Source organism: Phascolarctos cinereus, unplaced genomic scaffold, assembly GCF_003287225.1.
Source record: "Phascolarctos cinereus isolate Bilbo 61053 unplaced genomic scaffold, phaCin_HiC Scaffold_9;HRSCAF=440, whole genome shotgun sequence".
Classification (NCBI taxonomy): domain Eukaryota; kingdom Metazoa; phylum Chordata; class Mammalia; order Diprotodontia; family Phascolarctidae; genus Phascolarctos; species Phascolarctos cinereus.
This window is the reverse complement of record NW_027556402.1, coordinates 5,822,056-5,849,150: the sequence shown is the minus strand read 5'-3', so window position 1 is coordinate 5,849,150 and position 27,095 is coordinate 5,822,056. Positions and strand designations below refer to the sequence as shown.

The 27,095-nt window shown below is 44.0% G+C and overlaps 1 protein-coding gene across 3 annotated transcripts in view; it reads left to right on the top strand.

Annotated features, from left to right (window-relative positions):
- PRSS12 (serine protease 12) overlaps positions 1-27,095 on the top strand; it is a 77,232-nt gene that overhangs the window by 33,482 nt on the left and 16,655 nt on the right. For all 3 annotated transcript variants that reach the window (XM_021008241.2, XM_021008240.2, XM_021008242.2), the window contains exons 5-9: positions 1,399-1,577; positions 7,009-7,150; positions 10,064-10,260; positions 15,240-15,381; positions 19,784-19,989. In XM_021008241.2, coding sequence (XP_020863900.1) covers positions 1,399-1,577; positions 7,009-7,150; positions 10,064-10,260; positions 15,240-15,381; positions 19,784-19,989 — 866 coding nt within the window. The remainder of the gene's footprint in view (positions 1-1,398; positions 1,578-7,008; positions 7,151-10,063; positions 10,261-15,239; positions 15,382-19,783; positions 19,990-27,095) is intronic.

The window sequence follows — 27,095 nt, the reverse complement described above, 5'->3', positions numbered from 1 at the left end:
TTTCCTCCCCCTTCCTCCACCCACCCTCCCCAAGACGGTGCACAATCTGATACAGGCTTTACATTTACATTCCTATTAAACATATTTTCACATTAGTGAAGTTGTAAGTAAAAATTAAAACCAATAGGAGGAACCATCAGAAAGATGAAACAAAACTCAACAGAAGGTAAAAACAAGTGGGAGCGATTTGACTTTCATAGTTCTTTCTTTGGATGTGGACAGCATTTTCCAACCCAAGGCCTCTGGAGATGTCTTAGATCCTCGTAATGCTGAGAAGGGTTCAGTTTAACGATATTAGTCATCGTATAACGTGGCTGTTATTGTGTACAAAGTCCTCTTGGTTCTGCTCACTTCACTCAGCATCAGACCATATAAGTCTTCCCAGGTTTTTCTGAAGTCAGCCTGTTCATCATTTCTTATAGCACAATAGTATTCCATTATATTCGTATACCACAACTTGCTCAGCCATTCCCCAGTGGATGGGCATCCTCTCAATTTCCAATTCTTTGCCACCACAAAAAGAGCTGCTATGAATATTTTTGTGCATGTGGGTCCTTTTCCCATTTGTTTGATCTCTTTGGGATATAGCCCTAGAAGTGCTATTGCTGGATCAAAGGGTATGCACATTTTTGTAGCCCTTTGGGCATAGTTCCAAATTGTTCTTCAAAATGGTTGGATCATTTCACAACTCCACCAACAATGCATTAGCGTTCCAATTTTCCCACATCCTCTCCAACACTGATCATTTTCCTGTTTTGTCATGTTGGCCAATCTGATAGGTGTGATGTGGTACCTCAGAATTGTTTTGATTTGCATTTCTCTAATCAATAACGGTTTAGAGCATTTTTTCATGTGAATATAGATGGCTTTAATTTCTTCATCTGAGAACTGTCTGTTCTTATCCTTTGACCATTTATCAATTGGGGAATGGCTTGACCCAATACTCTCATTTAAAAAGCATCATTAGCCACCCTTGCCATAAGGACTCAGACATGGGCCCTGACCGCCATTCCCTTCTCTTCTGGGCCTCCTCACAACAACCTTAAGAAGCAGTTGCTATCATTGTTCCCATTTTACAAATGAGGAAATTAAGGCTGAGAAGGGTTAAATGACTCTCCAGGGTTACGTGGCTCATTAGGTATCTGAAACAGGAATTGGAGTCAGGTCTTCCAGACTCTGAGTCTTTACTGTATCCACCACAGCACCTAGCTGCCCCATGGATTACTCGGACAGGCCTGTTAGGAGGCTATTTGGGAACAAACCCGTTACCTTTTACAGAGAGCAGCCACGGCCTTCCTCCGCATGTCCATCAGTGTCTCCGACAAAAACACCGTTGCCTGGGCAGGTGCCTGGGTCACACTGGTGGTGATTGATTGTTTTGTTTTTCGCTTGGTTTAGCGGGGTTGCCAAAGCGTGGTCCCGGGCCCACTTTGGACAAGGATCTGGCTCCGTCATGTTGGATGAAGTACGGTGCACCGGAAACGAGCTTTCCCTTGAGCAGTGTCCCAAGAGCTCCTGGCAACAACACAACTGTGACCACCGGGAGGATGCGGGGGTCTCGTGCACCCCTCTGACAGGTACGCGGGCCGGCAGCTTCACCCCTCGGTGCCACCCGTTCTTCCCACCCCCACATCAGCCCGGGGGGAAAACACAGCCTCCTAGAATCCGTGCACGAAGGCAGCTTGGATTAGCCTGAGGCTCTGAGTCTGTCTTCTGGCCGTGCAGATGGCTGCTGTTTTAGTTCAGAGGAAGTTGTTTCACTTTTGTCTTTGTGTTGAACACGGTGCCCTGCACACAGTAGGCCCTTAGTATTGACTTACCAAACTGAATGTGATTGAGGGACATATTGTTACTTTGTTGCACGTTCAACAAGCAGCAGCAAAGAGCAGAACTGATGATCACAGTTAATGATGTTCATTCATCCGCTCCCTTGTGCTGTCCAAGGAGGATCTCAGAACTTCCAGCAGGACTTGACCTTCAGAGAAATGGCCATGCCAAGGCCGGTAGGAGTCTGGTTGCCACGCTCACTGGGTAGCAGAGCTGATGACAGATGGCGCCACACTCACTGACCGCCTTAGCTCCTGGGTGTTCAGCTATCACCTCTATCGTGATCATTCCCAGACCTCCCTATTTCCGGTCTCTCTCCTGGGCTCCTGCCTATGGGACATCACAAACCACATGCCCCAGACACATCTCAGACTCAGTGGGTCAAAGGCAGAGTGCTCCCTCTTCCTCCAAGTCTGCCTCTCTTCCAGACTTGCCCTACGTCTGTCAAGGGCACCGCCATCATTCCACTCCCTCCAGTTGGCCATCTCACTGTTCTAACTTTCCAGTCTTATTTCCCCTGGTTCCTCTTCACTCAAGCTATGTTTCAGTCGAACCACCCTATTCCTGGACAAGCTATTTCTAGCCTCATAGCTCCCAGCCAGGCTGTGTCCGTGCCTGGAATGTACTCCCTCCTCACGGGCACTTCTCAGAATAATTGTCTTCCTTCGAGGCTTAGCTCAGGCGTCCCCTTCTACTTGAATGCTTCTCTCAGTCACCAGTACTCTGTCCACCACTATTTTCCTTGTAGAATGCTTTCCAGAACTGAGAACTAGACAGAGACCTGGCCCATTTGTATGAAGTGATGCTCACTAGGTTAGGGAGAATAATAGAATTCTTTCCTCCACACACTCAAGGAAGAGATGACCCTTTAACTCTGAAGACAGAAAAGAATAACAATGGTGCAGGACAACTAGGTTCATGCCTGGGCCCTTGTTTCCCTACTCAGTCAGAGGGTCTGGGAGCACTGAGAACATTTTGATAGAGAGACAAGGGATAGTCCAGAGACTTCTGTCACCAGTCAGGCAAGAAGCAACGAGTGTCTCTTGGTGAGACTAAGATAAGGTGGTGCCTCTTTCTCATCTGAACACTTTTATTAATAGAAAAGGGCAGAAAGTGAACCGTTGTAAACAGAGAAAAGACAATCTCCCAGAGTAAAGCTGGCCACAGTGTATGGTTTCCCAGCATCTAACTTACACACGAATGATAAGAAAACTTTAGAGATGGGAGCTGGGTAATCTTGTTACCTAGAACTTATTGGGAACTGTAGAGAAATTGTATATTGCCTAGTTGTGGTTGAGCTGATGGAAAAGTGGATTTTGGTTTCTCACCATAAGATTGAAGTGAGTCATTTCACACAAGAAACCCTGCTTTAGAGCAGTAGGCTTGGTCGAGACAAGACCTTTGAGGGTCAAGACTAGACCTTTGAATAGATGTAAGAAGAGTCCTCAGCCCTGGGCCACAGCAAGACCTAAGATCTCACACTGTCAGCTACTGTTTGGGAAACCTGATGGGAGGAGAAGCTTTGCTGCTGGGCGGAGCTGATTGGAGAAGGATCTCTCTTTGCCTTTTCCTGCAATGCCTGAGAAGAGAAAACCCTTCAGAATCCAGCCAAGGGAGTAGACCTGGAAGAGTGCTAGTCTTCTGGCTAAGAGTTCTGCTATACTGAGTCTAGTCCTGGCTCAGCAGGGCCAAAGGGGAGTGTTCAGGGGCAGCTAGCAGAGCAGGGCAGAGAGGCTCAGCAAAGGAGTGTCCCTGCACATCAGACACCAAGGCTCGAGCCATCTAGAGCAGTGCGTCCTTCCAGGAACACGTGGTCCCTACTCATGTCCCTGCGTGCTGGGGTTTTCTAAGTTTATATGTACTTTCCCCCATGGATACTGTGTACATTGGTGAAAGAGTTTTTCCCTAAGTTCATTGGTGGAATGTCATGCTTTGATTATTCTTGTTTTGTAAACTTAGTTCAGTAAATGTTTGGAATTAGTGTTGTCATCTTGGACGATTTGTTAAATGGAAAGCTTTCCAGTGGGGGCTCGAAAGCCATAATTGCTAGTAAAAAATACGTAGTTCTTCAACACAAGAGTCACCTCCTGAAGCCCAAAGGTGAGTTGTAGTGGTGTGGCCACCCCTCCTGCAAACTCCCGATTTGTCAGTGTGAGTACAGGATAGCTGAGGCAACCAGTCTAGAGAGTGGGGCGGGGTCACATTCTAGGTCTCACACCCATGCCATGCTCACACTGCACTAGCTGGGGTTCCCCTTGCACTCTTCTGGGAAAAGAGAGTCACTCTGTTTTTATCTTCCTTCATCTATTTCCTACTTTTCTCTATCCCAAAAGGACAAAGGGTAGAGAAAGGGAAGAGAGAGAAGGTCCAACCAGCAACTCGCAATATATGCAATTTCTCCATAGTCCCCAAACAGTTTCTAGGTGTTAGGATTATCCAGCTACCATTTCTAAAATTCTCATATCACTTGTATCTCATTCTATCTGCAGAATAAGCATGTTAACTATCATTTCTTTAAGTGATAGTTTGGGTTCCTTGGTACGTGTTTGAAATTGAATGGAAAGCAGACAGTGCACCCCTCATAGAGACGGGAGGTCCATCCATAGCTTTGCATAGTGCATGTTTTTGGACTTTTTCAAAGTATTGATGTGTAATGTTTATTTTTTTCCCTCTTTTTTTTTGTCTTTAAAAATACTATATGTTATATGGGATGGTTCTGGGAGGGTGAGGGAGAAGGATACTGTGGAAAACTATACTGATATAAAAAAGCTCACAGAAGACATCCATAAAAACTTTTTTTTAGAAGGAAATAGCTAGCAAGTGTGCTATACTGGGAAACTGGAAAGAAGGAAGGAAGGACAACCTGGTAAGAGAAGGAGGTCTAAATTATCGGGGCTTTGTAAACCAGATTTGAATTCTGCCAGTGAAAACTAGCTGTGGTTTTGGAGCTACATGCTTAATAGAGATGAGAACTTATTACTTAGTTTTTAATGATTGTTGAGAAGAGGAAGGAGAATCGCTGTGATGGTGCCTCTAGCAGATCTGAGCTGGTACAGGCAAGGAGGTGGGAAAGTGTGGACCCAGGCAGCCATTTTTCTTCTTTCTCCCTGAAGGGCCGTGTGCAATGAATTTCACCACACCAGAGGGGAAATGAGTTCCCACGGCCTTGAGACCTGGGCCCAGGCCCAGCATGTTTGATAGCCAGGCCTTCCTTGCTTGCCAGTGCCACCTAATGGTTATCTGTGAACTATATTTATGCTTGTACACATCGTATCCCACCAGAAGAATCCCACCTTGAGGGCTGACATTGTTCTCATCATGTCTTCACGTACCCGGTGACTACAAGTTGTGGGGTACCTGAGGTCTAAAGGTTTAAAATTTAGGCTCACCCAAAGGATGACAGAAACACATGCTGGGCTTGGGGGAGCTATGATACGTTGCCAGCCAAGAACGTTTAAAGGACGTCTTCAGAGAGATGTAAGATTGGAAGAGGAGATGGGTTTGTGATGTAGAGAAATCCGAGAATACCCAATGGACACCTCCCACACCTACACACACCCAACCTTCCAGGATATGGAAGTGCTCAAGATGAGACAACATGGATAGGCTATAGTCTGCATCCCTGGAGGGATTGCCAACATTGATGAGGTCACAGATAGACCAAAGTATGAAGGATACCGGATGCCTCGGTGGCACAGTGTCTTCTGCACGCTTAATATTTGCTGACTTGAATGAAGTTTACCTTAGGATGTTGTTAGAGTTTTAGTCATTCCTTCTAAAGTGTTTCTTCTGCCCAAGATTATTACAAGTGCCACTGAGGGTTCTTTCTATTTGGGCAGAATTTGTGCAGCACGCTCTTCTGCAAGATTGCAGACGTCTTCATTTTTGTCCTTGTGTTTCCAGTCCCTGGCTTTTGTAGCTTCTTGAAAGATCAGTCTTTGTCACTTAAATTGTTGGACTCATTTGGTATATTCTTCTGGCTCTGGTTATTTTACTTTGCATTAGTTCGTATGGATTTTCCCATATTTCTCTGAATTGCTCATTGATTTTGTTTTTGTTTTTGTTTTTTGCTTTTTGCTTTTTGGTGAAGCAATCAAGGTTAAGGGACTTGCCCAGGATCACACAGCTAGTAAGTGTCAAATGTCTGAGGCTGGATTTGAACTCAGGTTCTCCTGATTCCAAAGCCAGAGCTCTATCCACTGTGCCAACTAGCTGCCCCTTATTGATTATTTTTGCTGCATAGTTATATCCAATTACATTCGTATATTACTTTTTTAAAAGCCATTTCCAAGCTGATGAACAGCATATTTTTTTTTCATTTCTTTGTTACTACAGATGTTGTTAGGAATATTTTGTTTCATATTGGACCTTTTATCTCTGACCTCCTTGGTGGGTGTGTGTGTGTGTGTGTGTGTGTGTGTGTGTGTGTATATATATATATGTGTGTATATATATACATATATATACACACATATATATATATATATATATGTATGTATGTATGTATGTATAATAGTGAGATCACAGAATCAAAGAGAATGGACAGTTTAGTCACTCCTGGCCCAGGATTTATTTACCAAACAACAAAGACCTCACTCGGACTTCATTTGGGGATCTAAGACACAAACAGATGCCTGAGGCTCCTGAGGAATTTATTGTTACTACTTTGAAATCCTTCTTTATACAACACAACTCTTTGTTGTGTCTGTCCTTCCCCTCAGAATAACCATTTCTTATCTTTTTTCATTTGAGACCTTGAGCTGTTACTAAGCTCCTCTGGCCTTATCCTTTGGAGTCCAAATAGCCTGTGTCTGTGGGTGATGGATGGATGAGGCCAGAACAAAGAAGGTGCAGATTTCCCACCAGATAGTTTATCCCTAGGAGGAGGAGATTCGAAGTTGTCTTGGGGCCATCTGTGTTCTTTGATATTCAGGAGATAAACAAATAGGAAAGAAGGTTTTCACTGTTAGAATGGGTGTAAGGAGGGAGATTGGGGCCAACCAAGGAGACATGCAGAATTGATGAGAACAGGCCACAGTGGCAGGTCTAGGTATCCATCTTGTTATCTGGCTCTTCCCCCTAAGCCAGGGTAGCATGTGAATAAGAGAAATTTCTTAAGACCTTTTTGGTGAAATCAAAAGGCCTCTCTGGCTGAGAACTGATTCTTGCTTCTTTCCACAGATGGGGCCCTGAGACTAGCTGGCGGAAAGGGCAGTCACGAGGGACGGTTGGAAATACATTACCGTGGCCGGTGGGGAACCATTTGTGATGACGGGTGGACAGAGAAGAACACCCTGGTGGCTTGTCGGCATCTGGGATTTAAGTAAGAGTCCTTCTTACCATGTAGCAGAACTCCTGGTGACCTGAGTGTACTAGCTGCTGAAACTCCCGACCCTTCATTACGTCACGTCATGTCCACTCTAGGTCATTTCTTCGGTAGTACCCCCAACCAGAGTGCTGGTTTGGAGGAAGAGCTCTGGGTTCAGATCCTGAGTCCCCCTGCTGCTTACTACCTGGGTCATCTTGGGCAGGTCACTTCTCTCTCCAGGCCTCAGGCTTTTCCTCTGTATAAATAAGGCTATTGGACTGATTGATCCATAAGGAGGGGCCTCCCATCTCCAAGTCCAGGATCTGGAGAAGAAGAAGAGCAGGAGAACAAGCACATCCACAAGGAGAACTTTTCCTCTCTCTCATCCTCTCCTTCCCCACATTGATCATAAGAAGACCTCTGTAATTGCCAGGAGCTGCAGGCCACATTGAGGCCCCTTCCTGGCTTTTCAAGTCCCTTCTGGGGTAGCTGATGTGACTGGCAGAGTTTATTCTAGAAGAGCATCTCCTGTGTGTGGTCCTTGACCACTAGGGCAGTCCTGACGTCACAGGCCAGAGCTAGAGAAGAGGGCAGAGTTCACCACCTAGCTATGACATCATCCTTGGCCTCAGAATTGGATGACAAGGGTCACTTTTGGCTCAGGACAATAGTCCTCCTTGTCATGGACAGGACCTCCAGACTTCCCCCTTAGCTTCCCAGTCTGGAAGTCTGAAAGCCATCAGTCATGGTTCTGTGGGAAGTGTTTCATGGCTCACACATACCAAATTCCTGAATGGCGGCTGTGGGCTATGAGTCAAATGCATTTGTCTCTTGCTTCTCTCTATCTCCCTGCCTCATGCTTGAAAGATAAATAAGATAAAGATGATAATTTTTTTCAAAGACAACCATTTAAAATGTTATCTCAATAAGTGTACTCAAAGCAGTGGCTTGTTAAGTCGTTTTTCAGTTGTGTTCAACTCTCCATCACTCCATTTGGAGTGTTCTTGGCCAAGAGCCTGGAGTGGTTGGCCATTTCCTTCTCCAGCTCATTTTACAGATGAGGAAACTGAGGCAAACAGAGTGAAGTGACATGCTCAGGGTCACACCACTAGTAAGTGCCTGGGGCCGGATTTGAACTCATGAAGATGTCTTTCTGATTCCTTTAACATAAAAGACTGAAAAGTTGTACAAATCCACTGTCATTCAGGCAGAGAATAAACATTGTTGCTACACAACATTTCAGTTTTTGAAGCCACCTTCCCTGGTACACTCTGAGCAATGAACACATCTTTCCCTGGGCTCAGATAGCAGATACGTGGTAAGCAGACCTGCATGTTCTTTACCTTCCATGTGAAGCGTTTCCTGAGCCCTCCACTGCTCTTCCTCCCAAATTGCCTTGTGTCTAGGGCCATCACCAATAGACTTGACTCTTGTCTTGCCACTGGACTCCGCTGACTCGGGAGGAGAGAGTGAGGCTGATGACTTTGCATAGCTCTGCCTCACTTAAACCCGATCTACCCACAAGTTAGCATCACCTCATAAAGTCATTGGCCCTCTTTGAGAAAGAAGGACAAATGATATTTAATCTTTACAGAGTGGACTTGGAACGAGGTTTGAATCCTGCTTCATATCCTGTCTAGCTGTATGACCATCCCAAGGTCATTTCACATCTCTTACTCTGTTTTCTCATCTGTAAAATGGGAATCTTAATGCCCTGAGCAATTATTTCACATGATCTTTGTGGGAATCAGATAAAAATATCTGTAAATGCCTTGGAAACCATAGAGCACCATGGGAACAGCAGTTGTTATTTTCTTTGTTATAAAGTCAGTAGGACTTCCTTATTTCCCAGTTATCCCACTGTCTGGACCAGGACCATCTTGGAAGGCTGGTCAGCAACAGCTGTGCTCACTCCCTTGAGTCACATGCCTTTTTCCTTATCGGGGATTTCATGAACGGGAGATGACTTTTTCCAGTTCAGATCAACAGGCTAAAATCCTAAACACTGTTGATTTTTCTTTTTAATGTTGAGGATAATGTATGGACAAATGAGGATTGACACCATGTATCAAACGGAAAAAAGGTATCTAGAGAGACCATGAAGAGGAAGAGGGCTCAGCTATCTCCAATGGGAATTACCTAGTTCACTGTTGATAATTCAGGGACCAGAGAGAAGCATGGGAGTAGATTACTCCAAACATGGATTTTTCCCATTAGAAGATGGGGAGTAATTTTTAGCCTTAATTAAAATGCCTATTTGTTATTCCCATGAGAAATCATAGTCACTTCAACATAACATTATTCACTTTGCAACTGCGGTGACTGTGTGAGGTAGGGAGGTGGGAAGTAGTTGCTCTGGTCCACATGGAGCAGTCCAGACACATGTGCAGAATAATCTGAAGACACTGCAATGATAATAATATTAATAGCAATAACAATAGCTTGTATTTTCATAGTTCTTAAAGGCTTGCAAGGCATTTTACAGGTTCTCTTATTTTTTTATCTCATTTAATATTTTTACTGGCTCTTATCTCATTCAATAGCTTATAGCTGCAGCAGGGTAGAAATCTGCCAGCATGCTGAGTCAATATTTAAAGACTAATTTGAGGTTTATCTCTTATTCCTTTGTGTTTTTCTGGCAGAAGAAGCAAGATTGGGATCTAGATGTCGCCCAAACTTGAGAAAGGAAAAAGGGGACTTTTCATAATCTACAAAGTGCTTTATCTACTTCCCAAATGACAGATTATTAATATAAGACTGTATGATAGATATTCTGGGGAGTTCCTTCTTCTTAGGTTTCTGTTTCCTGATTGGAAGAGGAAGAGGATGAATATTTAACCCATCTGAGTAACATGAAATTTAATTAATACTCATTAATGTTTGGGGTTTAGAAAAGTTATAAAAAATAGTCTTACTTCCTTATCCCAGGTATGGCAAACAGGCCTCTGGTCGCCATTTTGAAGAAAGCCGGGGCCTCATCTGGTTGGATGATGTCAGCTGTTCAGGAAAGGAGACAGCTTTCCTTCAGTGCTCCAGAGGAAAGTGGGGAGAGCATGACTGTAGTCACCAAGAGGACATTCACATTACTTGCCATCCAGACAACGATATGAACAGATTTTCTCTGGGTATGTTAGCTCCTTTCCCTCTGACCATCGGGGTTCCCTTTGCCTTGGACCTCAATGAGTTCCTAGCCTGACTTCTTACTTCCAGTATAATGTCATTACCAACTCCCATGCCTCATGTTAAGGATTAAATAATTGTTTCTGTCCAGAAGAGTAGGAACTGTAAATCCTGACACCAGGGCTAAGCCCCACTAAGGAGAATCATAGCAATTCACTTTTTAAAAACTTAATTTTATCCTTTTCTAAATAATAAGCATTTATTTTCTCTCCCTACCCCAAATTAAACAAAAAAAGAAAGAACATCCTTGTAACAAGAGTATGTATTCCCATATTGTCCATATCTACGAATGTGTCCCATTCTGCACACTAGTCCATCACCTCTGTCCGCAGACGGGTGCCATTCTTTGTCATCATCCCCCTGGAATCATGGTGTTTGCATTGGTCAGAGTTCCTAAGTCTTTCAAAATTGCTCATGTTTGGTGGTATTGTAGTCTAAATTATTCTCCTGGTTCTGTTGACTTCCCTCGGTATCAGTTCATACAAGTCTTCCTCGTTTTCACTGAAACTGTCCCCTTCATCACTTCTTACAGCACAGTCATGTTCCATCACATTCATATACCTTAATTTGTTCAGTCAGCAATTCGTTTTTTAAAAGACAAATTCCACTGCAGCAGGACAGAGATCTTGGACCTCAAGACAAAAGGTTCCATGAGAGTCAAGACACAGCCCCAGGATGAAGCTTTTCATGTCTCAATTCATCAGTCAATAGCATTTAATAAGGCCCAGGTACTTTACTAAGAGCTGGGGGTGCAAAGAGAAAAGGGAGATGGTCCTTGACCTCAAAGGAGATATTAAGGGAGAAAAAAGGCACATTTACAAGCACAGAGAACATTTTTACAAAATAAATAATCATTTTGGGGGGAGGGGGAGGCATGACATGTCGATAAGATCAGGAAAAGCTTTCCATAGAAAGAAGGTGGCTTGAAAACTATTTGAGATGCTGTGGAGGTAGAAATGGAAGACTTGGCAAACGTCTGGCTAATGTGGAGTGAGGAACTGAGGTCGACTCTGACACTGTGAACCTAGTGCCTGGAAGTATGGCCGTGCACTAACGTAGGGAAATTCAGAATAGAAGTAGATTTGGGGCATGTTGTATCTGAAATGACGATGGGACATCCATAGAATGGGTGATAGGCAGTTGGTGCAGCAAGACTGCAGCTCAGGAAAGTGACTGGGGCTGGAGGTAGAGATCGGCGAGTCATGTGCATCAGGATGATAATCAATCCCATGGAAGCTGACGCTGACACTGAGAGAGAGGATGTAGAGAGAGAAGAGAAGAGGGCCCAGGACAGAGCCTTCACTTGAAGCAGTGTCAGGAAGTGAGCCCTCTCCAGGGAGGAGAGAAATACAGCCGTAGACTCTGTAGAGGCCCACTGAAAGCTACACCTCGGGGGACTTTATGAAGACCCCACGAAGGGAGAAAAGGGTGTCTAATTATCCAAAATTAGTCTAAGCACAGCCCACTTTTCCCTGGATTCTCATGCAGTTGTGGGAGAGTACAAACCCCTGGTTTGAGGGTTGCTTGGTACCAACTATAACCACTTAGCAAATCTCCCTTTGTAAAAGCTAGTAGATATCAATTGACTGATTGGGACTGGGAGGATGTTAACCACTTAATTGGTATTAGGGAGCACACCCTATCAGGGACTGCACTCAAAACTACCCTGCTCCTCAAGGTTTTCCCCAGGTCCCTGAGAGGAGCAGCAGCCAGCCATCCTCTTAGAGGGCCCACCCTGGCCACACAAGGCAGGAGAGGGAAGTAGTCCAGGGGAAGTATGCTACACAGTATCTTAAGGAAAAGTAGGATCTATTGATTTTTTTTTTTTAAGATGGAAGAGACCTGGTCATGTTTGTAGGCAGCAGGGAAGGAATCCATAGATAAGGAGATATTGGAGAGATATAGATTATGGAGGGGGGGAAGATATTGGAGAGACAGAAACTGGAGAGAAACAGACTAGAGAAAAAGAAAGAAATTGGAGAGAAAGACTAGAGAGATACAGAAGGACAGCTATGTGGCGCAGTGGATAGAGCATTGGCCCTGGAGTCAGAAGGACCTGAGTTCAAATCCAGCCTGAGACACATAAAACTCACTAGCTGTATGACTCTGGGCAAGTCACTTAACCCAGTCGCCTCACCAGAAAAAAAAAGACAGATACAGAGAAAGACACAGAGACTCCTTTTGAAGCCTACTGAGTGAACAACATTCTTGGTTCAACAGCCAGCTTCTCTGGTGCAGCTTTGGGGCAGCAGCCTTCCCCACCACCACCTGTACCTGTTGTTTGCTGGGGTGGGAGAAACCAAGGGACCATGCAGAGTTCTCTATCATCCCAAAGCACTAACCCCTACAGTGCTGAACCACACATGTCCCCAGTAGCTGCAAGTGGAGCTTCAGGCTCTGAGAGTATACTCCAACCCAACTCTGAATAAAACTGACTGATTGGTGAAAGGTAGGTTGGAATCTGATTATGGAGGAGCCTAAAGATCAGAGGGGGAGTTCCTCTTTTGTCCTAAGGAAACAAGGAAGAGTCAAGTTTTTGCGTAAGAGAGGGCTGTGCCTTGGCAAGGTTGCATTGGCAGCAGTGTGGAAGGTGGAGTAGAGTGAAGGGACAGAGTAGAGAGGCTCAGAAAACTGGCATATGAAATGGAACAGGTGAGAAGCAATGAGGTCTTGAGATTAGCTGTACCCTATTTTCAAATGATGGAACCGAAAATGTCTTTACTTTGTCTTCCCTAATGTAAGCTCCTCATATGTTAAAGCCAAAAGTCATGAAGCATCCTTAGACATACATTTCAGCCTTTCAGATTTACCAGAGTATAGTTTTCCATATATAAGGGGCAGCTAAATGGTGCAGTCAATAGAGTACTGGCCCTGGAGTCAGGAAGATCTGAGTTCAAATCTGGACTCAGACGCTTACTAGTTGTATGACCCTGGGCAAGTCACTTAACCCGGTTTGCCTCAGTTTCCTCATCTGTAAAATGAGCTGGAGAAGGAAATGGTGAACTGCTCTAGTACCTCTGCCAAGAAAACAAACCCCAAGGGGTTATGAAGAGTCAGACATAACTTAAAAAATGATTTTAAAAAACTGTTTAGTTTTTCATACTCTGAGATGTAAAGCTCTAATCAGTTACAGAACGTGAGAGTAGGAAGCGATCTCAGCGGGCCAAATATAGAAATTCCCTTTGTGACTGCCTGGATGGGCACTCACATAGGCTTTGTTTAAATGCTTCCATTAGGGAGGAAGCCACTGCTTTCCAAGGCAGGTCACGCCGCTTTTGTAGACCTGCATTTCTGAGATGTTTTCCTGACGTCACCCTCAAATATGCCTCTTTGACAGCATTTCCACGGCTCTCACTTCTTACCTCTTGGGCCAAGCCAAACAAGACAGATTCTTCCTCCACATGGCAGCCCTTCACGTCCTGGAACACGGCTCTCATGGCTCCCATCCCACCCCTATCCCATGTCTTTTCTCCTCCAGGCTCAACACCCCCAGTTACTTCAAACGATTCTCATAAGAAATATATTTCTGACCTTTCACCTGCCAGGCATCCTCCTACAGATGCCCTCCATCTTGCTTTTGTTCTGCCCAAAATGTGGCTCCCAGAACAGAAGGCAATCCTCCAATGTCATCCTGACCAGGGCAGCATATAATTAAATTCTCACTTTCCTCAGCCAACAGGGCTTCCTAATTTTTTTTTTGTGTCATGGATCCCTTTAGCCATCCAGTGAAATCTATAGACCCCTTACCTTCTCAGAATGATAGTTTTAAATGTATAAAATAAAACACCCCCGTCTAGACACTACACCTTTCTACGCAAACTAGAACAACCAAATTGCTGTTATGAATCCCATACCAACCAGCTTCTGTGACACTTATTAACTCAGATCAGTGCCTTACATTAGGATGCAGCAGCGTGCAAGGCCCCTCAGTGGATTCTTGGTGAGGTTTAGATTGGACTGGGTGGCCCCTGGAGGCTAGGCCAGTTCTGAGATCTGAGCATCCTAAAATAAGCCCAGGCAAGTAGGTTTGAGTCAGATTGGGCATATTTGTCCAGAAACAATGCCAAATGGGTGCAAAAATAGGCAGCTGACATATCATCAAGATGTTATGATTCCTTGTGCATGTTTTCCCAATCAAGGAGGGATCAGTACCAGATAAAAGCCCTAAAGGGCAACATATGATGATCTAAGAATGAATTTCAGCTACAATTGTTTTGTCTGTGAGGATGCATTTCTTGTCTCACCTCCTGCAAATTGTTACAAAATTTCAGAAAGTGTTAGTTTGGAATATTTATTTTTCCAATATATGTGACAGTGCCCATGTATATGAGGAAACAGAATTGTTAGATTTTCCCAGAAGGGAGTGGGGTGATGATGGGTGTAATGATTATATTCCCTACCTAAATTCAATTCAGCGCTCATTTACTAATCACCTCCTTTGTACAAGGCCCTGTGCATGGTGCTGGAGATACAAAGACAAAAATGGAATTGTCCCTGAGCACAAGGAAGTTGCCATTCCATTGTGGGAGACTCCATGCGCACAGATTACAGCATCCCAGGACACTGGAGGAGACAGTAAACATTAGTGACAGAGGACTGGGGAAGCTCCATGAGGAGCTGAGCCTTGGAGCTATGGGAATGAGGAAGAATGGCATGTCACCCAAGAGAAGTTCAAAGGCCCAGAGAGGATGTTTCAAGTTTGGGGAATAGCTACTATACACTTTTGTGCACACAATGCTCTGCATACAGTGGGGGCTTAACAAACGTTTGTTGACTTGACTGTGGGATATGATCACCCACTCCCCAAGAAAATATTGCCTGGGTAAGAATATAGCAATTTAGTTTTAAAAGAGTGCTTGGTACAGCACAGCCTCTTCTGTTTAGGGTCCAGTTTTGGCCCTCATTCCTCTGGGGCTTATTTCAGGTCTCCCTATCAGGCTGATGGATGGAGAGAACAAGAAAGAAGGACGAGTGGAGATCTTTGTCAACGGGCAGTGGGGAACCATCTGTGATGATGGATGGACTGATAAAGACGCAGTTGTGGTTTGTCGGCAGCTCGGCTACAGGTAAGGGACCTCCTTGTGAATGTTCACATGTCCTCACTTTTCTGTCTGCAGCTAAGGCCCTCTCCTCACTACCTCCCAAGGCGGCTCATTACACCGTGGGCAGCTCCAATGGTCATCAGGACAAGCTCTCCGTCAAGCCGAGATCCGCCCCCATCTGTTGCTCCTAATTCTGGCCTCTAAGGCCAAGTAAAACAAGACTCATCCCTTTTCCACATAATGGCCCTTCAAATGCTTGAAGACAACTGCCACATCCAATCTAAAGCTCCCTACTTCTTTTAACCGATCCTCATATGGCACGGTCTCCACTCCTCTCACCATCCTGGTCACCCTCCTCTGGTCATGCTTTTACCTGGTCTATATGCTTCTTGGAATATAGTGCCCACCTTCCTGATCTGCCCTGCTCGGGCAAAACAAAAGACAACTACCCAGAACCAAGTAGATTCATAATCAAACACTCAACGAATGATTGATTCCAACAGTACATAAGCTGTTTCCAAAAATAGGAGAAGATGGAATCCTACTGAATTCCTTCTATTATACAAATACGGTCTTGATACCTAAACCAGGGAGGGTCAGAACAGAAAAAGAAAACTATGGACTAATACCCTTAATGAATATCAATGCAAAAATTTTAAATTAAATATTAACCAAAGCAGAAGCCAAAGAGAAAACAGGCATTTGCCCGATCCTTCTGACAATTACACTAACATATTTGCTCAATCCAGAAAAAGGCATCACTAAAACCCAGCATGTGAGAATTTCATGTCCGATCTCAAGATCTAATGAAAGATAATGTTTCATCTTGCTGTCAGGCTGAGTGGGGCTTTAAGCTTCCCTGTTGTCTGAATGTTTGATAATTCCCCCCAAATCAAAGGGCTTTTATCTGTAGCTTTACCTTCTGATTTCCTCTTCCAGATGTATTAGTGAGAATCTTCTTTCTTTCATGACGTGACCTACACAATGTGATCCCAAGACAGAAGTCAGATTGTACCTCAAAGATCCTTTCTTAGGCTACTTAAGTGGAAAATTATGGACAGATCACCAAGAAAACAATGGGGGGGGAGGAAAAATGGGTCTGGAGAAGTTTATTCTGGACATTTTGTCCTTTAAACAAGTGTTTTCTTTCTTTTCAAACAATATTTTATGAATGTTTACCTACTGAGCTTTGATTTCTATACATAGTCTCAAATCAAGGGAAAGAGGTTTTTTTTACAGGTTTGTGTTATTTTTTAAACAGTTTTAATGAATATTTCCGTTCTTAGGGATTTGTGATATCATTGTGTGAGTACTTCCATCACTGACTCAGAGCACAGTCCTTTCCTCCTCTGCCTTTGTAGATAAGCTTTAAGAGTTGAAGTGTCAAAACCAAACCCACCACTTGGCCCTTCTGGTGAGTCTGCCCATTTTGGGGAGGCTTCTCCTGGGAAGACAGGCACACAGATCATCAGCAGAGCCATTTGGGGGAGGAGGGGCCACTAATTTATTTTATGAACATGGGAAGAGGTAATACAATAGTGGGGCAGAGAACAGCAGGACAGAAGAGGGAAGTTCACTGGATATAGTGGCCAGGGCCTGGTGCTCCTGAAGAAGCAGAAATTGATTTTCAGTTTAGGCTCCTTCTCTTTCATGGGACAGTGGGAGAGGGGCCTCACAGGAGTTGCTCAGTTAATGATTTTCTCCCACTTGGAGGTGGAGGAGAAGGGCAATGCTTCTGAGGATGCTCAGGTTGGCTAACTGATCATTGTTCCTCTCAGAACAACAAGTATGGGGACCTACTCATGGTGGCATCTCTTCGAAGAAGGAGCCAGGAAGCTAGAATGCCTGGGGTCTGGGCATCTTCCCACATGTCACCCAGAGGGAGGATGCCCACAGGAAGTTCACATACCTGCTTCCTTACTCTCTTCTTTCCTTTCCTGCATCTTTCTCCCAGAATTCTCTATAAAAACTTTCCCCAGCAGTCCCACTTTCAACATGTCACAGGCCAGTGGCTGTTGGGTGGCATCTCCAAGGCAGCTTTGGGCTACATAATAATGATAGCCAACATGAATACAGTGCATAAAGGTTTGCAAAGTGCTTTACACATATAGAGGGTGTCCCAAAAGTATTAGTGTAGTCAAGCTTACCAGATTTTTGGAATACTCTCTACATTACCACAGAGGGTTCTACATCTCTTGATCTTGCCCACAAGGAGAGCCCAAGAGACTTTTCAGTATTAATGCAATACAGGTCCAGTATAGAAATTTATTTCCTCTGGGGTTTCTTGAAAACACATTGAATCGTAGATTGGAGCAGGAAGGAATCTTAGTGACCATCAATTCCAAAATCCTTCTTTTGCCAATGAGGAAACAGAGGCCCAGAGAGGTCAGGTGACTTGCCCAGAGTCATATAGGTAGCAAAGGACAAGTCTGGGGCATGGAGCCAGCAGAGCCATGCTGCAAAACTTGTGCCTGGCAGGAACTTCCAGAGCTTTTGCTCAACTACCTTTGGCTTTGAGAACCCAAGACCACCTCCACACGTTGGTGAAGTATTGGAGGAGGGGGTTAGAATTAAGCTAATTGAAAAATAAGCTTCTAGGGGCAGCTGGATGGCACAGTGGATAGAGCACTGGTCCTGGATTCAGGAGAACCTGAGTTCAAATCTGGCCTCAGACACATAACACTTACTAGCTGTGTGACCCTGGGCAAGTCACTTAACCATTGCGTAGCCAAAAAAAAAAAGAAAAAAAGAAAAATAAGCTTCTTTCACCATATTAGAAAATAAGTATTGTAGCGAATGTTCTATTCTATATTTATGGTACAGTGGAAAGGTCCTTGGAACTGGGGTTAGAGGACTTTTTTCAAATCACTTCACCTCTCAACTTACAGCTTCCATCTGTAAAATATGGTGGTTGGACTAGATGACCCCAAATGTACTTCGTAGTTCTAAATCTATGTTCGAGCAGCTAGGTGGCACAGTGGATAGAGCACCGGCCCTGGAGTCAGGAGGACCCAAGTTCAAATCTGGCCTCAAACCAAACACTTGACACTTACTAGCTATGTGACCCTGGGCAAGTCACTTACCCCCAAATGCCTAATAACTAACTAAATAAATAAAGATAAATCTATGTCCCTATAGGCAGTGAGGTGGCATGGTGGATAGAGTGCTGGGCCCACAGTCAGGAAAACTCATCTTCCTGAGTTCAAATCTGGCTTCAGACACTTACCAGCTATGCGACCTGAGCAAGGATCATAGTAGCATGTACCTCCCAGGGTTGTAACAACAACAACGATGATGATGATGATGATGATGATGATGATGATAATAATAATAATGAATGTTTATATAGTGTTTACTAGGTGCCAGGCACTGTGCTAAGCACTTACAAATATCTCATTTGATCCTCACAACAATCCTGAGAGGTCGGCACTATTATTATCCCTGTTTTACAGATGAGGAAATTAATCTTTTAGACTCCTTGGAACTTTTCCCTTATGTCCCTACACCAGGTACCTCTCCCCACTTCCTTTTTATGTCTTCCTCCATTAGACTGCAAGCTCCTTGAGGACAGGGACTATCTTTTTTTCACACGTGTATCCTTAGTGCTTAGCACAATGCATGACACATAGTAGCTGCTCAATAAATGTTTATCACCTAACACTGACAACTAAAGGAAAGTTGTAGAGGGCTTCATTTTCAATGACCCCATGGATGTCCCCTTCTCCACTATCCTCTCACTCAAGATTTTGAAATTTAACATAGATATTTACATCTATTTAAGTTCTGTCTTTTTTGGCACAAAAGTAACTTGTAGGCGAATACAAGAAAAGGGTTATCAGGGTTGCACCACTTTGGCTTTGGACAACAATAGTCGTCATGACGCAGCCTGCTCTGTTCAAGCTAATTAGACAAGTACATTGTTATCATTCCCTCTCTTATTTACCTAATAATAAGTTTTTCAGTAGAACTTTGTTTGGGTTTAACCTGGACTTGTGATCTTATTTTAAAAAAATTATTTATTTTAAAATTTTTAGTGTGTGTGTGTGTGTGTGCGTGTGTATGTGATCTCATTTTTTGTAGGGAATTCCCTGTGTGGAAAGTTTCTACCTGAATGCACGTGAGGGACTCATTTGTATGTCATAGACCAAGAGAGTTAGGCTATTTGTCCAGGGCCCCATAGCCACTGTATATGAGACGAAGGGCTTGAAACTGGAATCAGGAATCTTCTAGAAAAATACATTATTTTAGTAGGCATCTGCACTGGCTGAAATCATGAAGAAGATGATAGAGAAGTAATGAATTATGAAACGAAAATAACTCACAAAGTAGGGCTGGTTCTAGATGAGTGGTTGATGTATTAGGGAAGGATGCATGTCCTTTCCCGAATCCAGAAGAGCTCACCGTGGGGATGCTGCTGTGTTTGCAGGGGTCCTGCCAGAGCCAGAACCATGGCTTATTTCGGGGAAGGGAAAGGGCCGATCCACGCGGACAACGTGAAGTGCACAGGGAGCGAGCGAAACCTCGCCGACTGCATCAAACAAGACATCGGGAGGCACAACTGTCGCCACAGTGAGGACGCCGGGGTGATCTGCGACTATTTTGTCAAAAAAGCATCAGGGTCCAGTAATAAGGGTGAGCGTCCTTCCCCGAGGCATGGGGGAGGTTGGGGACTCGACTGGGGGTTTCACGGCCACAGGGACTTCCTGGGCAGAGCGTCAGCTCTTTGGTCTTCTGGAGTTGCCCAGAGCTCTCAGGCAGCTGATGCGCGTCAGAGGCAGGTCTGACCACAGCATATGTCCGTAAGTAAAGGTCAGCAGGAAGAGAAACGGGGCCATTTGTGGCAAAATGTTAACCTCCTCAGTGGAGTAAAGCAGAGGAAGGAGAGCCAGACCACATTAAAATGGCATTGGGAACATTTAACGAAATAAATAAAAATTCAATCCAACATAAATAATGACAATTTGTGGTTTTCTAAGTCAAATATGTGATTCACAGGGCTCTATTTAGGTGGCACGCCAGTGCTGTAAAGGACAACCTTAGTGCAGTAGAAAGAGCGCTGGGCCTGGAGTCAAGAAGACCTGAGTTCAAATCCTGCCTCAGACACTTACTGGCTGTGTGGCCCTAGAAAAGCCACTTAACCTCTGACTGCCTCAGTTTCTTCATCTGTAAAAATGGGGATAATAATAGTACCCACTTCCCAGGGTTGTTGCAATGATCAAATTAGATAACATATGTGAAGCACTTTGTAAACCTTGAAGTGCTAAATGCTAATTATTACTATTATTATTACTAATTATTAAAAAAAGAGGTCAGCTGGTTACGTAGGTTTGAGCCTCTCATTACCATTGCTCTTTCCATTTATATCATTGATTCTGGTTTTGTTGTTCTGGGTGTTCAATCATTTTAGTTGTGCCCAGCTCTTCATGGCCCCATTGGGGTTTTCTTGGCAGAGATACTGGAATGGCTTGCCATTTCCTTCTCCAGCTCATTTGACAGATGAGGAAACTGAGGCAAACAGAGTTAAGTGACTTGACCAAGGTCACACAGCTATTAAGTGTCTGAGGTCGGATTTGAACTCGGATCTTCTTGACTCCAGGCTCAGCGCTCTAGCTACTGTGTCGCCTAGCTGCCCTTTGCATCAGTTCATATGAATCTTCTCCTGTTCCTTTGTCTTCATCATCTTCATCATTTCTTGGAGCATGGTAACATTCCATTCCACTGTGGACCACTGTTTGTTTCGCCCTTCCCCAGCTGATGGGCATCTGCTTTGTTTCCAGTTCTATGCTGTCGCAGAAAGGGCCACTCCAATATTTTGGTGTCTTTAGGGCCTTTCTTTGTGTCCTTGGCTGCCCCGTTATGTGCCTAGCAGTGAGAGCTCTGGGACAAGGCTGTGGCCGTTTGGGTCTCTCTTGGTACCTGGTTCTCTTTGTTTGCAGGTGACTCTCCTTCCGCTGACCTCTTTTGGCATTACTTCACAAGTCTACGGCATTTCTTGGTGTCCTTCATGTTTTTTTCATTTTGATGGCAAGTGACTTCCTCTAAGAGTGAATTATTTTTGGCTTGATTCTTGACGTATCCTTTACCCCTCCATTACCTCCATCATAAAATAAACTTCTCAGCCCGACGTTGGAGTCCTCCAAAGTCTGGCTCCAGACCACCCCTTTCCTGCCTTAGTTCACATTACTTTCTTTTGTATTCTCTCCATTTCTACCAAACTGTACTGTTAACTGTTCTGTGACGTTGGCATCCCCTCTGTCAACTCTGTGTTCACATAGGCTGTGCTGTGCCTGGCATGCCCCTCCTCCCAGAAACCTCTTCTTCCTTTAGAGTGGAGCTCAGCTGCTCTTTCCTTCCCCAGATTGCCTTGGGTTAATTTCTCTGTGGCCATGACATGAAGGCTCGTTCTGATGCTGTCCTTGGCGTTTGTGTAGGGGCAGGGGGCAGGGGGCTGAGGACCTCCTATTCATTCTGCTCCCTCATTGCCCTGGAAGAGAAAAGGCCATATTCTACCAGTGGGGACACCTAGATACCTTTTCTATATTTGGGTTTAGCTTGTTCTGTATAAATTTCATCATAAGGAAAAACAAGCTCACATTTTGAGCCTTCTAAGACGTATGACATATAAAAAGTTCAAGAAACATAGTTTCTAGGTAATTAATCATTTTATTAATCATGCTAGCATATAATTAAAAAAAGGGGTAAGTGACATTCTCAAATGGCAAAGACCCCTCATGGAATCCGCTCGATGTTCATATGCCTGTGGAAGAGTGGATGTTCCTGTTTACCTATCAGATCTATGGAGAACAGAAGAATTCATGACCAAACAGGAGATAGAGAACATTATGAAAAGCAAAATGGATAATTTTGAAAAGTTTTTGCACAAACAAAGCCAATGCAAGTAAGATTAGAAGGAAGGTAGAAAATTGGGAAAGAATTTTTACAACCAGTCTTTCTGAAAAAGGCTTCATTTCTAAAATATATAGAGAATTAAGACAAATTTATAAGAACACAAGCCATTCCCCAATTGATAAATGGTCAAAGGATATGAACAGACAGTTCTCAGATGAAGAAATTAAAGCCATCTATAGTCATAGGAAAAAATGCTCTAAATCGCTATCGATTAGAGAAATGCAAATCAAAACAATTCTGAGGTACCACATCACACCTATCAGATTGGCCAACATGACAAAACAGGAAAATGATCAATGTTGGAGAGGATGTGGGAAAATTGGAACGCTAATGCATTGTTGGTGGAGTTGTGAAATGATCCAACCATTTTGGAGAACAATTTGGAACTATGCCCAAAGGGCTACAAAAATGTGCATACCCTTTGATCCAGCAATAGCACTTCTAGGGCTATATCCCAAAGAGATCAAACAAGTGGGAAAAGGACCCACATGTACAAAAATATACATAGCAGCTCTTTTTGTGGTGGCAAAGTATTGGAAATTGAGAGGATGCCCATCAACTGGGGAATGGCTGAGCAAGTTGTGGTATATGAATGTAATGGGATACTATTGTGCTATAAGAAATGATGAACAGGCCGACTTCACAAAAACCTGGAAAGACCTATATGGTCTGATGCTGAGTGAAGTGAGCAGAACCAAGAGGATTTTGTGCACAATAACAGCCACATTATACAATGACTAATATTGTTAAACTGAGCCCTTCTCAGCATTACAAGGATCTAAGACATCTCCAGAGGCCTCAGGATGGAAAATGCTGTCCACATCCAAAGAAAGAACTATGGAAGTCGAATCGCTATCACTTATTTTTACCTTCTGTTGAGTTTTGTTTCATCTTTCTGATGGTTCCTCCTATTGGTTTTAATTTTTACTTAAAACTTCACTAATGTGAAAAAAAAAAAGAGTGGATGTTCCTGAGAGTGGCAGTCACCTCTGACTGGTTAACAAGTAATGAGAGAAAATGAATATTGTAATGAGAGATGGACCCATTCTAATGATAATATGGGGGGCATGACTTTGATCATGTTATTTACTTCCAAATCATCCCCAGCTTTGAGCAATCTAGACAAAGGATCTCCCCCCCTGCCCAAACCTGCCTGAGTGGAACACAATGGGCCAGATCACCTTAGATTTAATTCTTTATAAGGCTTCCTAGTTGGGTGAGGCAACAATTCCACCTAGGTAAGATAGTCTAGGTGGGGTGATTTGGGGGAAAGGTCAGGGATCTCCCCAATAATTTGTTACTTAATAATCATTTTTCTCAGAAGGATGCCAATACTACCATCATTAATAGTTAATAGTACCATTAGCATCCTCTTTCTGTGTTTTTCAATCAGAGTTGAAAACTTAAGAAGTAGCATCATGAAAATTTCCCTTGTATTACTGTAGCTCTGGGCTCAGAACACACAGGTTCAAGTCCCACTTTTGATGCTTACTGCCTATGTGACCTTGAACAAGTAACTTTCCACCCTTGGCCTCAGCATCCTCACCTGTAACATGGCCAGCTCTAGATCTGGGGTCCCATGTTTGGGTGCCCCCTCCACTGGTACGGATCACCCTGCATCCTTTTGTACTTTCTCATCCTGTGGGATCCTTGTCCTTCTCTTCCTTCCACCTTCCACCTCCACATCTTTGTCTTACAGCAATAATCTCATGTCCTATTTGACTGAAAAATCTGAGGTCTTCCAGGGAGGAGAGAGGAGAGGCAGGCTGACCATTCTTCATTCCACTTCCACTTCTGCTTCTGCCTCTCCAGACTTTGGTAGGCATTTCTCCCTATCCTCCAGTCTTCAGCTCCATTTTCTGTATTGTTTCCCCTCTTATAATGCAAGCTCCTTGAGGTCAGGGACTATCTTTCTTTTTTTGAAAATGTGTATGTTTTATTTTTCCCAATTACAGGTAAAACCAAATTTTTACTTTTAACTTTTTTTTAAATTTTGAATTCTAAATTCTCTCTCTCCCACCCTCCTCTCCTTCTTCCTTGAGAGGGCAAGCAATTTGATATAGGTTATACATTTGCAATTATACAAAATATATTTCCATATTAGCCATGTTGTAAAAGAAAACACACACATAAAAAGAAAAATAGACAAAAATTTTAAAGTATGCTTCAATCTGCATTCAAACTCTGTCAGTTCTTTCTCTGGAGGTAGACAGCATTTTTCCTCATAAGTCTTTCAGAACTGTCTTGGATCACTGTGTTGCTGAGAATAGCTAAGTCATTCACAGTTGATCGTCATACAGTATTGCTGCCACTGTGTACAATGTTCTCCTGGTTCTGCTCATTTCACTTTGCTCCCCAGTAAATCCATCTCAGCAGATGGGCTAAACCAGGCTGAAGATAGCCTCAAGCCCATCAGTGAGTTAGGGGGATGGCTACCCCAAGCACATGAAGAGTTCCTCTGGTGGAATGGGTAGATGAGAACAATTTGGTCCAGTGGCCATGAAGGTAGCTGAAGCAGGCATTGTAAAGGGCTTAGAGCTTGGTCAGGCATCAAAGATGCCTGGGTCATCCGCTGCAGCCTGGGCCATCATCAGTCATCTCGGCTTTTACCTTTATCTTACCACTGGGCTTGGATGACTGGAAGAGAAAGTGAGGCTGACCACCTCACTCACAAGTCAAGACATCACCCTGCAATGTTGTTGCCCCTCTTTGAAAATGGACGAATGATAACTTCACTTTGCATCAGTTCATACAAGTCTTCCCAGGCTTTTCTGAAAGCATCCTGCTCACCATTTCTTATAGCATGATAGTATTCCATTACATTCATATACCACGACTTGCTCAGCCATTCCCCAATGGATGGGCATCCCCTCAACGTCCAATTCTTTGCCACCACAGAAAGAGTGGCTATGAATATTTTTGTACTCGTGGGTCTTTTTCCTTTGTTTACATCCCTGGCAGTACTATCTTTCTTTTTGCTTGTGTCGGTAACCCCCACTCTTAGCGCTGGAGATGCTTGGTGCCTTGCTGTTCATTCCCCTTAGAACTGCTCTGCCTCACCACCAAACTCAGGCTCTAGAGAAGAGGTGGATGTTCTCCTCAAGGCTAAGCCCTCTCTCTGTACTCTTGATCTCATCCCCACCCGATTATTCCAGGAGCCAGCTCCAAAGGTCGTTCTTGCCTCTCTTATCTTCGGAATCTCCATGTCTCCTCGATCTTTCCCTGCTGCCCACAAACATGCTGCCCATCCTTCAAAAACTTCACTCAGCTCTAGCTCTTTCCCTCAGTTTATCCTCCCATCTTCCTTCCCTTTTACTGATAAACTCCTCAAAAATAGTCTCTATCACAGTCCCCCACCCCCGCTCACCTCTCCCCCACATGCAATTTAGCTTTGGACTCTATGACTCAACTGAACCTGCTCTCTCTGAGGTCACCAACAATCCCTTAACTCATCCTCAGCCTCTGTAGCTTCTGACGCTCTCAGCTACCCCCTGTTCCTAGACATCTTCCCTTGGTTTTTGCAACACTCTTCTTCCCTACTTCTCCTCCACCCGGTCATCCTTAATTTCCTTTGCTGGGAATTCCTTCCCCTAAGCACGGCTCACCCCCAAGGCTCTGGTCATGCATGGTAGGGTCATGGATAGAGAGTGGGAAAGGAGCTCAGGTGCCATCTTGGCCCACTCTCTCATCTCACAGATGAGGAACTTGAGGCCAGTGGGCCATATTCTCTCTTTGTATGCTTTGTTTCCTTGGAAATTTTATCTTTCCCTAAGGTTGATAGTCAACAAGAATTTATTAAGTATTCTCTATGTTCTAGGCGCTGTGCTAAGTGCTGGGTATGCAGAAGAAGTATAATAATAACAGCAATAACAAAAATAACAAAAACTGATATTTATATAGTACCTACTGTATTCCAGACACTGTGCTAAGTGCTGGATATACAGAGGTATAGGGGCAAAAACACAGCCCATAACCCTCAAGGAACTCACTTTCAAATGAGGAAGATAGCTTGCTGACAACCTAGCACATAAAATACATACACACACACACACACACACACACACACACACATATACATAATGTATATATGTATACACACACACACATATACATAATGTGTGTATATATATGTACACACACACACACATATACACAGCAAACAGGAGGGAATCTCCAGGGGAAGGGGCTGGGCCCGAGTGGGGAGAGGGAGTCTGGGAAAGGCCACTTCCAGAAGGCAAGATTTGAGCTGAGTCATGAAGCTGCATCACAGATTTACAGCTGGATGGAACCTTAGAGGTCACGTAATCCCTTCATTTTGAAGTCTGAGGAAACGGAGGCTTAGAGAGGTCATACAGGTGGAGAGGAACAGGCCGGAATGTGAAGCCAAGGTCTAAGATCACAGGGTTATAGATTCAGTCATGAAAGACCTTGGATGTCATTTCACCTACCCTTCTCATTTTACGGATGGGAAAACTGAGGCCCAGTGAGGCAAAGAGACTTGCCCAAGGTTGCATGGGTAATAACTATCATTTACATGGTGCGTTCCATGACAGAGTCAGGTTCAAACCTGACTTCTCTGACTCCACATCCATGGCTCTTTCTGTTCCCAAGCTGCAACCTCACCCTCCACCCAGGCAGATAGCTGCCAGATCTATCTATTTATCTAGTCCTAGTTTCTCTCCAGAACTCGAATCCCACATCCCTTCTGCTTGCTGGAGATTTGCAGCTGTGCCTGGAATCTGTCATGTCCAAGACTGAACTCATCATCTGGCTTGTCTTAAAACTGCCCTTCCCCCAACCTCCCTCCTTCTCCTGAGGGCCACCCAGTC